This window comes from Oryzias latipes, chromosome 11 (genome assembly GCF_053564925.1).
Source record: "Oryzias latipes strain Hd-rR chromosome 11, Olatipes_Hd-rR_3.1".
In the NCBI taxonomy this organism is placed as follows: domain Eukaryota; kingdom Metazoa; phylum Chordata; class Actinopteri; order Beloniformes; family Adrianichthyidae; genus Oryzias; species Oryzias latipes.
The window spans coordinates 19077373-19090986 of NC_136247.1; the positions used below are offsets into that span (position 1 = coordinate 19077373).

The 13614-nt window shown below is 42.3% G+C and overlaps 1 protein-coding gene across 10 annotated transcripts in view; it reads right to left on the reverse strand.

The window, feature by feature from the left end:
• Positions 1-13614, reverse strand: part of dync1i1a (dynein cytoplasmic 1 intermediate chain 1a) — a 73340-nt gene that overhangs the window by 59338 nt on the left and 388 nt on the right. For 5 of the 10 annotated variants that reach the window (XM_078954945.1, XM_078954946.1, XM_020707106.3 and 2 more), the window contains exons 1-7: positions 12790-12997; positions 11522-11687; positions 11251-11365; positions 10160-10247; positions 9311-9352; positions 8277-8336; positions 7979-8094 (exon numbers count right to left, since the gene is read on the reverse strand). In XM_078954945.1, coding sequence (XP_078811071.1) covers positions 7979-8094; positions 8277-8336; positions 9311-9352; positions 10160-10247; positions 11251-11365; positions 11522-11641 — 541 coding nt within the window. In that variant the 5' untranslated portion in view covers positions 11642-11687; positions 12790-12997. Of the gene's footprint in view, positions 1-7978; positions 8095-8276; positions 8337-9310; positions 9353-10159; positions 10248-11250; positions 11366-11521; positions 11688-12789; positions 13082-13614 lie in introns of those variants that run through there. The other 5 variants (XM_078954947.1, XM_078954943.1, XM_020707111.3 and 2 more) reach the window with 4 other exon arrangements.

Consider the following 13614-nt stretch of genomic DNA (forward strand, 5'->3'; position numbering starts at 1 on the left):
GACAAACTTTACAAAGGGCAAAAATCAAAAGTTTACATCCATCCCTCTTCTTCCTCTATCTGGGACTGGGTCATGGGGGCAGCAGTCTAAGCAGAGATGCCCAGTCTTCCTTCGCCCGAGTCACTTCTTCCAGCTCCTCTTGGCGGACCCCGAGGCGTTCCCAGGCCAGCCGACAGACATAGTCTCTCCAGCGTGTCCTGGGGCCTCCGCCCAGTGGGACATGCCCGGAACACCTCCCCAGGGAGGCGTCCAGTCGGCATCCGGACTAGCCATCAACTGGCTCCTCTTGATGTGGAGGAGAAGCGGTTCTACTCTGAGCTCTCCGCGGGTGACCGAGCTTCTCCCCTTATCTCTAAGGGAGCGCCCAGCCACCCTACGGCGGAAACTCATTTCAGCCGCTTGTATTTGGGACCTCATGACCCGTAGCTCACGGCCATAGGTGAGTATTGGATTGAAGATCGACCGGTAAATTGACCACAACGGACCGATACAGCGACCGCATAACTACGGACGCCGCTCTGATCCGCCTGTCAATCGCACGCTCCGGTCTTCCCTCATTCGTGAACAAGACCACAGGATATTTAAACTCCTCCACCTGGGGCAAGAACACTCCACCCACCGAGAGATGGCAAACTACCTTTCAGTTTACATCCCCCAGTTTTTACAGTATATGTCCTCCATCATGAGAAAAATGCTAGAAGAACATGCTAAGAACACCAAAAATTAAATCGTCACTATAGTGGGTCTTAAATTTTTCTCTAAAAGCAAAATTCAGAGCACAGTATTTTTTCTACAACTATACTAGTAGATCATATTATGAAACAAAATCAGAGGAAATTTGAATTTTGTCTTTGAAAAATGTTATTATTATCTAACTTATGGGTTGAATTAAAATGCTGTTTGCTTTTCTGCAATGTTTTGTACTGAACACACATTCATTATCCTATACTGAGCTGAACATGCTTAATTGACAGAATTAGGATGTTACATAAGTATACCAGTGCCAGAGTAGAAATAAGGAGAAATTTTTTAATAAAAGGTCATCTAAAAGTGCATTTACTCGACATAAACTATACGGAGAAGCAGAACTCCTGAGTCATCTATTTGTGTCATTGTCCCATCTTATCTACACTGTGTATGACCGCACTCTTCTGTAACCAGATTCAGATGTTTTCTCCCTGCTTTTTCAAACAAACCCTTTACTACCAACAGCACATCCATTCATCCCAGCTAAAGCATCAATAAATAGCTGGAGCCAATGTTGACTGGCCCTAATCAGATTGCCTGTCACAATGGGAACCTGGAACAGGCAGATCAGTGAGCATCCAATGGAGAAACAAAAACTCAGATGAACTGCAACAGGTCACAATCACAGGACAACAAATGTGTCCCGGAAATGAAAAGCCTCATCATTAACTCAATTTAACAAGTCACAAACATTAAAACACAACTGCTTGTGTGAGAACACAAACCAATCCAAATTGATCAAATCTGCCTTCAGGCTTCGACGTACACACTCCATAATCAGCGTGTTCATCTCACAGATACGGGCATGACAGCTACAACTGAGCGTGACGACAGATAGGAAAGTCTTTTAGGTCATGACTTCATGAACCCACAGGAACATCAAAAGGCAGTTCTTGAGAAAATATCTTTATCATACAAAAATGGTCACATATCATTGTTGCCCCGCCCACAACTCAGAGGTGAATTTTCTAATCTTCTGCTTTGCAGAAACTATGTCCTAGAAACAGTTTTTTCATTTACCGTAATTTCCGGACTACAAGCCGCTACTTTTTTCCTGCGCTTACAGCCTTGCGGCTTATTCAGTGACGTGGCTAATTTATGGATTTAATTGGCGGCCGCCATGTACATACTTTCGAACTCAGTGAATAGTTTGAATTCTAGCACAAGGCATTTATATTCAACACACCTCTTAGCAGCCAAACAGCATGGACTTGACTTCAGGTCTTAGACACTTCAGTCATGGTTCAACAAAATGAAACACGCATGCCCGGCCGCATCCCAGAATCCTTTGGGGCCATTAGACCCAACTTGCATGTGATCGCCGCTACAATATGATGAAGCTTTCAAGTTAAAAGCAATCGTTAAAAGCAGCGTAAAAAAGTCCACCGTCACCAACGGGTTTGGAAAAGCCGGTTTGCTGCGTAACGGAGAGAACAGCGCATGGAGTGAATTTACACTCCATTTTAAAAGCGGAATTTTGCTTTGAAAAACTCACAGCCTCCGTGTGAGCTGGAGACATCTTCTCCTGCTGATTGAGCTGCGGGGCCGATGGCAGTCTGATGGCTCCCACACGTAACAACGCATCCGCCCCTCATACACAAAACGTACAGTTTTAAGTCCGATTGCTCTGCACAGAAACTATTTGCTCCTTACACCGGCGCAATGGGGACGAAGTGCTCCTCCTTGAAGCCGCCCTGGCCAGAGGTGTCGCAGTAGATAGGAAGGGGAGACAAGGAGCGCGCGGGGCGGGAGCGGAGCGCAGAGGCGTCCGCGGAGTGCAGAGGCTTCTGAATTCTGACGCACGCGCCGCACTGAGGCGCGCGCTTTTCAGTCGCCGCTGCTGTATTTTACCGGTGTGTTTTTTAACCAGTCCTGTTACTCCCATAACGCTGCTGCGACACAAGCGGAAGGAGAGCTTTACCCGTTCACCCCTCCATGCACTGCTGATACTTGCTCATTCTTAAACACGTACAACAGTATGGCGAGCCGGGCATTGGCCGCGCCTTTAGCCCCTAAGACTCATGGGAAATGTGGAATCGCGGATGTAAATTTCCTCATTATAACTGAGGGATGTAATGTTGATTATATGGTTACTGTTTGTAATTTTATGTGTGATACCTAGATTGTCAATAAGTAAAAAAAAATGAAATAAAAACACCATAACTGAGGAACTTGTGAACAGAATATAGGTCCATGCTGTTTGACAGATGTCGATACACTCAAATACGTGAGCCAGAGGCAAAGCTGGCACCACCCACAATGTGCTAATAAATTGCACTCACTCTGGGATGCTGGCCTTGATCTGTCAGGATGACAATATCGCCTAACACATGCGCGGCTTGTACTCTGACACGGCTTGTGTATGTATAAAAGCAGTCAAACACGTGAAAATGGGTGGGTGCGGCTTGTAATCGGGTGCGCTTTGTAGTCCGGAATTTACAGTAATTAAAACACTTTGAAATAAAGATGATGGAGATGTCCTTAATGCAAAATTGGAACATAATTCACTCTTGACTTTTAAACAGCCAATTCCAAAAGTATAAAATACAGCATTATGTACATTATTAGGGACCAACTATCATAAAGTATTACTGCTTCTGGTTTCAGCTTAACAAGTTTTAACACAAAGACAAAAGTTATTGGTTTATTTAAACCACAAAGCAACAAAAGAAGAAGAGTAGAGAGAACATATGGTGGCTGATGGATACTTAGTTTGTCAGAAAAGAGACTAAACACAAACAGTTGGATTCCTTGGGTCAAGTAAAAGCAGAAGAAAAAAAAAGGGCAGAACATTTCAAAAAGTGGATAGGCTCCAGCAACCCCATGACCCTAAAAGGGATTCAGCAAGCTCTGAAAATGGATAATGGATGGATGGATGGATGGATGGATGGATGGATGGATGGATGGATGGATGGACGGATGGACCAATGGATGGATGGATGGATAAATGGAGGGATGGATGGACGGATCACATGGGTCACACTTTCGGTCGGAATAAATCATTCGCACATGTGCAGTAGGGTTTGAAAAACCAGAAGAGGATGCGAGTTCCGCCGAGCAGATATTTTTTTTCTTCAAACTTTATTGAATGTAACAATTCAATACAAAACAATGTTAAACAGTGCCGAGCGGCTATATACATTGACGTGTCAGCTCGGTAATATACGAGACGATCTTCTAAACGTGCTTTTAATAATGTTACGGTTATTATGAAACACCTGTTCGCTCATCATTTGAATTTTAACCCGTTTGGTCAGTGCTTTTTCTGAACGGAGCCGGAAAGAAGCCAGGATTAGCAGTATGCTAACATGGGCTAACAGCATTAGCTTTGGGTGGCGCTGCAATCTGAATCCTGGCTGCACGTAGACATGTGGGAATAACCTCAGCCTTTATTTAGTCGGGACACGACTGGAAACACAAATCCACGTGATTGTTTGAACGGTTTCTAAGGACTGAGCAACATTTCTGCTTTAAAGATTACAACGCCCCAAAGCGCTGTGTGTGTGCTGACGATCCGAGCTCTGCTCAGACACACACTTTTAGACCCGGTTCTGAGTTCGGTAGCTGGTACCCCAAGAACTGCGGGACGGATCGCAGTCTTAAATCTCCCAAACATAGCACTCATTTAACAGAGCACCCCCCCCCCCCTTCCCCTCAAACACAAAGCTGTAAGTCCGCGCTCCGCCGGTCCACTTGTCTAGTTAACGGCGGGAGCGGACTACTTCAATAAAATTCAATAATCAATCAAATAAAATAAATAAAGTAAAAAAGTAAAATAACGAATAGAAATTATATAAGAACAAAAATTTTAAAAATAGCACCTCCGACGATATCATCGTGGTTGACAGCAAACATCGTCCACGGCCAATTTAGGGGACATCGCCACAACCCTAATGGACTGATGGATGGACTGATGGATAGATGGATGGATGGATGGATGGATGGATGGACCGATGGATGCATGCACCGATGGATGGATGCACCGATGTATGGATGGATGGATGGACCCATGGATGGATGGATGGATGGATAGACCGATGGATGGACAGATGGATGGATGGATGGATGGATGGATGGATGGATGGATGGACCGATGGATGGATGCACCGATGGATGGATGCACCGATGGATGGATGGATGGATGGATGGATGGACCTATGGATGGATGGATGGATGGATGGATGGATGGATGGATGGATGGATGGATGGATGGATGGATGGATGGATGGATGGATGGATTGATGGATGGGTGGGCGGATGGATGGACGGATGGATGGACGGATGGATGGACCGATGGATGGATGGACTGATGGATGGATGGATGCACCAATGGATGGACGGATGGATGGATGGATCGGTGGATGGACCAATGGATGGATGCACCAATGGATGGATGGACCCATGGATGGACGGATGGATGCACCAATGGATGGATGGATGGATGGATGGTTGGATGGATGGATGCACCAATGGATGGATGGATGGATGGATGGATGATTGATGGATGGGCGGATGGACCGATTGATGGACCGATGGATGGATGCACCGATGGATGGATGCACCGATGGATGGATGGATGGATGGATGGATGGATGGATGGATGGATGGATGGACCAATGGATGGATGGATGGATGGATGGATGATTGATGGATGGGCGGATGGACCGATGGATGGACCGATGGATGGATGCACCGATGGATGGATGCACCGATGGATGGATGGATGGACCCATGGATGGACGGATGGATGCCCCAATGGATGGATGGATGGATGGATGGATTGATGGATGGGCGGATGGATGGACGGATGGATGCCCCAATGGATGGATGGATGGATGGATGGATTGATGGATGGGCGGATGGATGGACGGATGGATGCACCAATGGATGGATGGACAGATGATGGACCGATGGATGGATGGACGGATGGATGGACCGATGGATGGATGGACGGATGGAGGGATAGTTGGATGGAAATTTCAGACAGAATTTTACACTATATAATTTAACTTAGAAGTTTTCGAAATGCCGACTGTTTCCACAAAAAAGATCCCAGCTTTTCTTTCTCAGCTTGTTCACAAACAAGTGGTAGGCGAAAAACAAAACCAGCGGGTAGCTGCAACCAGAAAATGAGACTCTTGCAAGATGGAGTCGGTAATCAACAAAAGGAACTGGCCTGAACAAACACGCAACTTCAAATGCTGGCAGGTGCAACCATCTGACTCTGTCTTCTTTTTGCAGACACACAAGCTTTGTGGTAGCCTGCGAAGGAAGGGTCTCCTGAGGCCGAGGTCACCTCCTATTAGACCACCACAGTTCTGCTCTGGTTTCCAGATGTGCTCACACTTGCACACACACACCTACACACACACACACACACCCACCTGCACACACAAACCTCCTGAACATGCTCTTGGAGGCAGAAAACACAAACAAACCTAAACGGAGCCACGTATAGCCTTGCTGCAGGCACTAACCAGTCACAGCGTGCATATTTATTTATTCGTGTGGAGTGTGCACAGACCGTCTGACCTCTAGAAAGCGCATTGTTAGTCTTGTCATGTACATTTTGCAACAGCTGGTTGTTGGTTTGTTAGGTCATCAAACAAGTGAACAACTGTGACCAAGACCAATCACATTTGAGCTAAATGCTAGCACATATATGTGTTTGTGTGTCTGACAACCCACAATGCACTTGATGAATACATGATCTATTCCTGGGCATTTTGAGGAAATGGGGGAGTTGAAGCAGGTCGTTTGGAGGCAGATCAGAAAAGATGCGTGTGTGTGTGTGCGGGTGTATGTGTGCGTCGTGGTTGCGGGTGGTGGAAGGAGGCAGAGGAATCCACACCAGACCATCTATTATAATGACACGAAGCAGGAAGTACAACCCCTTTCACAGTCACATGGCTGCCAGCTGTCTTGGCAGCTAATGGAGGGGAAGATAAAGCAAGTAATCGTGTGAGTGTGTGCTTGGACGTTTGGATGGACGCTGTGTAAGTGGAGAATTATTCCTCCTTACATTCTAACATGTGAAGAAGACAATTCTGAATAAAGGGTTTGCATTTGCCAGGAGCAAAGCATTAAAGCTCAATTACAATTCCAGCTGTCCTTCATCCAAGTATTCATTTACTTCCAGTAAAGAAATCCTCAAATCTACATGTTCTAAACCACCAGTGGTTCTAATGCAGGAATAAAGCTCAGCTCCAGTTTGGCAAAACTACACACAACCCATCCTTCCATTTTCTTAACCTGCACTATCTTTTTTAGGGTCATGGGGTTGCTGGAGCCTATTCTGGCTACTGTTGGACGAAGGCAGGACACCCTGGACAGGTTGCTAGTCTGTCGCCATCAGTCCCACACAACTGAACAACAGTTTAGAGAAACCGGTTAACCTTTGAGGCACGTTTTTGGACTGTGGGAGGAAGTGCCAGTAGAAAACACACACATGCACGGAAGAGATGCAAGATCCACACAGAAAGGTCCCAGCTGGGGTTCAAACCACAGCCTTATCGCTCTGAGGCGAGAGCGCTAACCACTACACCGACGTGCAGCCCCAGCTACACATGGTGCATAAAATCAGTGAATTAGCATAAATGCTACTTCTTGTACCTCTGCTTACATTTTTTAATTTAACGTTAGCACAATTACTAAAGAAACCGACCCCCTTTGTTTGTTTAAAGCGCTAGTTAAATAAAAATCATGTCTTTTCGGCCCCGATCCGATTCAGAGTCATTTGATTTTGAGAATCTGCTGCCGAGTCCAGATCTGATACTTTTGTAATGCATTTGAAAAAACAAACTAATCTAGGTTGTTCCCTATTTTTATTTTATTTACCTTATTTTATCATTGAACACTTCTGTGAAGTAGCTTGAACAAAAAAGTACAATTATTAATAACTACAAAAATAGTTAACTAGTAAAAAATGTGCAAATGTAACCATAAAACTGAATTAAATAAATGCAGCAGCTTGACTTAAAATATCTATCAGGCATGTAAACAAATAAAGGAAATAAAAGTTCAACAGTGTCATAAAGCATAGTCAGCTTTTTAAAAGTGAACTCTTAATGCTTACTATCGTTCTCTGGCCTAAAGTCTAAAAGAATATTGTATTTGATCAAAGTTTCTCCATGAAATAATATCGACCTCATCATTGCAAATGCAGCAATAACAGCCCAGTAGATCATAAACGTGTCTGAATTCACTTCAGTGTAACCATGTAAACTTGTACCTTCAGACAGGTGAGTGTTGACTGGTGTTTGTGTCTCCTTGCAGTAAAAAACCATCTCTTTGGGGGGGAAGTCCACCAGTGTGATTTTAGAAGCTCCCAACCTCTGCATTCTGCGCCTAGAAGTGACAGAAGATCAGCTCATTACCATGTTTGTCTTATTCAAAGGAGAAAAAAACAAGATTTTCAAATGCAGTAAAAAACGTTTGTACTATTTACTTAAAGTCAGATATCCTGAATTAAACATCCAATGACAAATCAGATGATCTGCAGGTTTGGGAACAAAAGGAGAAAGCTGTACCCGAGCTCAGAATCAGCCTGCAGCTGCAGCACAGAGGGGTCTGTGTCCCACTGCAGTGTCCTGATGTCACCAGCAGGGGGGGCAAGAGAGGACATGCATGTTTACAAGCATGATAACAAACTTGTTACAAACACACAAAGGGTGGAACACCTCTGAGCACAAAAACATGTTATCACAAGAATGCAGACACACAAACACACTCACTTGTAGTCTAAAGAAAAATTTCAATCTTTCATTTTTACAGACTGCTTAAGGGACACTTCAATTTGACTACATCTCAACACATTTTGTTTTTTCAAGATTTCACACATTTATGATGTGCATCTAATGAATCCTGACTTAAGGAAAACAGTTTTTTTATTTCTATTTACTGTACATATATATGGTAAACTAATGTGCTCGTTTCCAAAACATATTTGAGGTCAAAAATCTTTAACGGTAATTTACAAAAACTCTAAAACTCAAATGATTTTCATGTTTTCAACTGAGAATAATAACTGCATTTTACAACTACAATTCAACTAAAACAAAATTTTAATACATTTAAAGTCTCACTCCAATTACTTTATGAAGCTGTTATAAAAGAATTATGATTAAAACTCAAAATTCTGTATATGTAGTTTTCTAGGTAGCAAGTAAGTATTTGGGCTTTACATGGTGGGGAATTAAAGTCTGACATGGCACCTGTCGACAAGTGCCATGTCAGAGACAAAGGGATGTTTATCACACAAACACATGGCGCACAGGTGAGAATGCCGAGTCATTTCTGTCAGGAGGGCTGTCTGACAGTAACACAGGTGACACTTTAAGCAGCACTGTCCACAGCCTGTGACAGCTGAAATGACCTCTGTGACCCAGCTCATGCGGGGGGAAATCTTTCAAGCTGCCGTTAACCGGAGGCTTCAGGGCTTCAGACAACAGCAGAGATGAAAATAGATGGGGGCATCGGGACTGTTTCAATGGAGGAAACACCTCCAGGAGACCACCTCCACTAAGGAGAGGTAAAAGAGGGGGTTTGATGTGAAAATGCTTACCTTGAGCTCTGTGCTTGGGACTTGTTTTTAGAGTAACCTGACCTATGAGGGGACACACACACACACACACACACACAGACACACAACTACAAATGGAGAAGCTCAAAATGGCAAGATGTAATCCAAGGTGGATTTGATGGCCGGGTGTTTTAATCCAGGCATAAACTGTTATTTGTAAAATACTATAGGTAAAAAGAAAAAGAGAAGCTTCTGCTTCAAACTGGGTTGACTTTGTCATGTTCTTCAGCCACAAGTCCACCTCTGGCCACACCAGAAGATCGAGGCTAATGATCCCTGAAGGCACCACCCACACGTCAACCTCACAAGACAAAAGCAGGAAGCTTTTGATGACCACTCTTTGCCTTCTAGAATTCACCTCAGAACCCACCACATGGGTCCACAAGGATGACATTACCACGCTACCCCACGTACAATACATTTACATATGCAATATAAATATTAGATTTCTAGTTTTTATGCAGGACAGCGGCTAATAAAAGGCAAGACAGAGGTCATCAAAATGTTGATGATATAAATACGTGACAATTTCACTTCATTCATGATCTGAGGTGGTAAATGATCCATCCTTACCTAAACCTGTTTTTCCAGAAATTAAAGAAAAAAATAGAAGTCACAGTCAGGAGCCAGTTTTTCTTTCCATTATGTTGAGCCTTATTTGCCTACGATTCGTATGTTAATACCCCTAATATTTTGCTTCCAATCACTATATTTTTTCTTGGCTAAATTCAAAAATATGACATTTTTAGCTTCCAAAAACAAGTGATCAAAACTCCAGCAAGGCGACAGGAATTCCTTGAAGTTGTGGTTAAGTGTTTGAATTCTACCGACCTTCCTGCTGCGCCTCCATCAGCTGAGTCCTGGCTTCCTGTCTCACTGGGCGTACTCACGGATTTGCAGGGTGAAATAGGAGTCGGGACTAAAAGACAAGAAATAAAAAAAAAAGTATATTCACTTGAAAAGAGCATTTAAAAGCCGAGGTAAAACTTGTAGTAACATTTTAAAGTATATCAAAACGTAAAACTAAAGCATAATTTAACTAATTTAAAGACCCACATGATAAAAAAGAAAAACCTGTGTTTTGGGTGTTTTTAACATGTTCATGTTCTGGAGTACATACAGTATATAAAGAAATTTAAGCTCAAAATTGCAGTTCTCAATATTTCTTTATTCAAATTGCTGTGAATCAGGAGCAGATGAAAAAAAGCAGTTTGAAAGAGAGCTTATTGGAGACAGAAAAACTAAAGGCGAGCCACAAGTTCACTGCAACGGGGAGGGGAAGAGGGGCGGCAAAGCTCCCCACCAACGGTCCAGCCAACAACTCAGAGGTGAATGTTTGATGACCTATTGCCGCTCTGCAGAAACTATATCCTAGAAGAAAATCAAAGACTTTTGGATTTTTTGCGCAAAATAATCATAATTATACTCGGAGTTGGACTTGTTGTTTTTTTTTAAATATGGTAAAAGCCATAAACCTCTATATCGCTTTTGTACTTCTACACACATTTGCACACTAAAGGCAGCTCCGCTGGCTTACATGACGCAAACCTCGACCACCAGGAGCAAGGGGGGGCTCCGTGTCTTCCCCAAGGATACCTAACACAAGGTAGGAACCAAAACCTTCAGTCAGAGGTCAGCCGCTCTCCTTCTGAACCACGGCCACAGCTATATTTTAAATAAATTGAGCTAATACAGAACAAATGTAACTGTAACCCTGTTGCGCTCCAGCTCAGCCTTTAGGTCACGTGCTGTTTAAGTGTGCTGTGCTGCTAATGTAATGTAAAATTGTTAGAGAGCCCCTGTTTTTTCAGAATTTACCAGTGAAAGGAAGCATTGTATGGTAAGGCCACAGGATTGTGATATTTTTAATCAAAGTGAAAGTGATTTCTTTTCTTTTTTGGCATGAGACTACATCATGGTACCTAGTGGAGGTTCTGGAGAGATGCCAATACTCTGTAGCAGAGCCTCCGTCTCCCTGCGCTTGCGATCCAAGTCGGAATCTTCAGGGGTCACTTCTGTTTTTTGCTGGCTCTCTATCTGTGAAAAATAAATACCAAAAAATAATTTTAGCGCGGCTTATTGACACTCCCAAACAAACTCAGCCTTATCGGTGTCACAGCTAGAATGCAACAAGTTATTCACACAAAGTTCAAACATTGCAGAGACACACTCGACTGTTGGGGTGAGACTCACTTTTTTCCTTACCTCTTTCTTCTTCCTCTCCTCCTCCTTTCTCTTTTTTTCCTCCCTAATCTGGGCCAGGCGTTGTTTCTTGCGCTCCAGCTCAGCCTTTAGGTCACTTTTGTCTGACATGTTGTGCTGGAAAACTTTGATAGTGAGCCCACTGTCACAATATGCCCTGCATTAAAAAGCCAAAAGGGTTATTGGCTTGTCCTTTAGGCCCAACTAAGTGTTATCCATCTCTATGTACGCCAAAAACCACTATTTCAGCAGTTTTTTAAAAAGTTATAACCCAAAAAGCATGTAGACAATCTAAAAAGACCTTTTAATGGTAAATATAGACCAGGGGTCTGAAACCTGTAACACTAAAAGAGCCAAAAACTCAGCGAGAGCCACTTAACCTTTTAGAAAAAGACACTGTGTATTTATGTATCGCAGCTAAACTATAAAACTTTCGAATATTTCCAATAATTAAATTGTAAAAGTGCTATATTTTTCTACTACTCTAACTTCTAAACAAGTTCCTTTCAAACTAAAGGAATAGGATTGAATAGGATCCTCTTGCTGCAGCAGATTGAGTCGAATTAAAAATACAAGAAAAGTATGTCAATTATGGCATCATAATGACAAAAACTAGACACTGTTGGGCAGCATAGTTAGAATATATGTCTAATTTAACTAACTCATTTAAAATAAATTCAAATTATTTCCATTTTCCTTTAACGTCAAACAGCTGCAATGAAGGGATAAAAAGATCTGCTCAGGTTGCAGACCCCTGATATAGACTGTAGTTAGGGTAAAAATGGGTTACATGTCTTTATTCAAGATGATTATATTAGAAAGTGCAAAATAATGTTGTAATATACATTTAAAAACTGTTGTAAAACATGTTAAGGTCTAATTTTCTGTGCTAATGTGTAGCTATCATAATTAAAGGAAAACTGTAGACACTAGCATTGGTGCGAAAAAATATGGTTGTTTTTCTCATTTTTAAAAAGTTAGGAATAAAGGAAAATCTCAAGAAGATGCAGCTACACACATCAAATGAAATATAGAATTAACACAGGACAGAATTAAAGAATTTTGACAGGATAATGCAATCACAGCTAGCTAATTATTCCAATGTGACGGCGTTTGGACTCTAAGGCAATTCCAAAGAACATTTTTCTGACAAAAGCTTAAACATTATGATTGTAGTAACGCAAAAAAACCAAAAATACACGTAACATGACTGTCTTTAATTATACCTTAGCTACCTCGTAATGCTAATGATGTCTCACCGAGAAAGATGCTGTCTCACTGCTGGAACCCGAGATGAATCCTCTGACGTTGCATTCAAGCACACTTCATCGAGGTCGTTTCTTTCACGAACGAAAATGGCTCCTTTGAGCTATCAGTGTTAGCTAGTGTTAAAGCAGGGCTTGTCATAAAATGACGGTGGAGCTTAAAGCAGGTGCAGCCCACGCCGATGCATCCCTGGAAGAAGCTGGAGGATGACACCGAGGACAAGGGGGAGGAAATTCCTCCTTTTTGATGACACTTTTCGTGATGGTCAATGTCGCCATCTTGAGGCTGTTCAGAGAAATCGGAGCATCAAAGAAATATAGCCTTCAACAAATACATTTCAGTATAGTAAAATATAGAGCATCTTTATTTGTCTAACATATAGTATAAAATTGTTAGTTTGTGGTTTTAACTGAAATTGAATGTATTGTCAATTAATCAGGGTAAAACACTGCTGTAAATGTGTTCATGTAATTTATAAGGTTGCATGAAAGCATCATTTCAGAAATGTTGTACATGACATCTGTCAATCAGTTCCGTTACTATGACATCAGGGACCAGCTGTGATTGGCGGAAAGTTCGATGAGCTGTTCTAGCAGGTGCCTGCCTAGAATTGTTGTTATCGCCTACACTACATAATTGCGCTTTTGAATTTGTTCATGTGTATTTTTCTTTGAATATAAGTACTATATTATTATTATTATCACTTATGGTTACATGCTATTTTAGCCAATAATAAAGAGAAAAGCATATTGGATGAAGATATTCTTTAGGTACTCTGTCTGACGAACAACTGGAGGTCCCAAAGCCTTTACTAAATT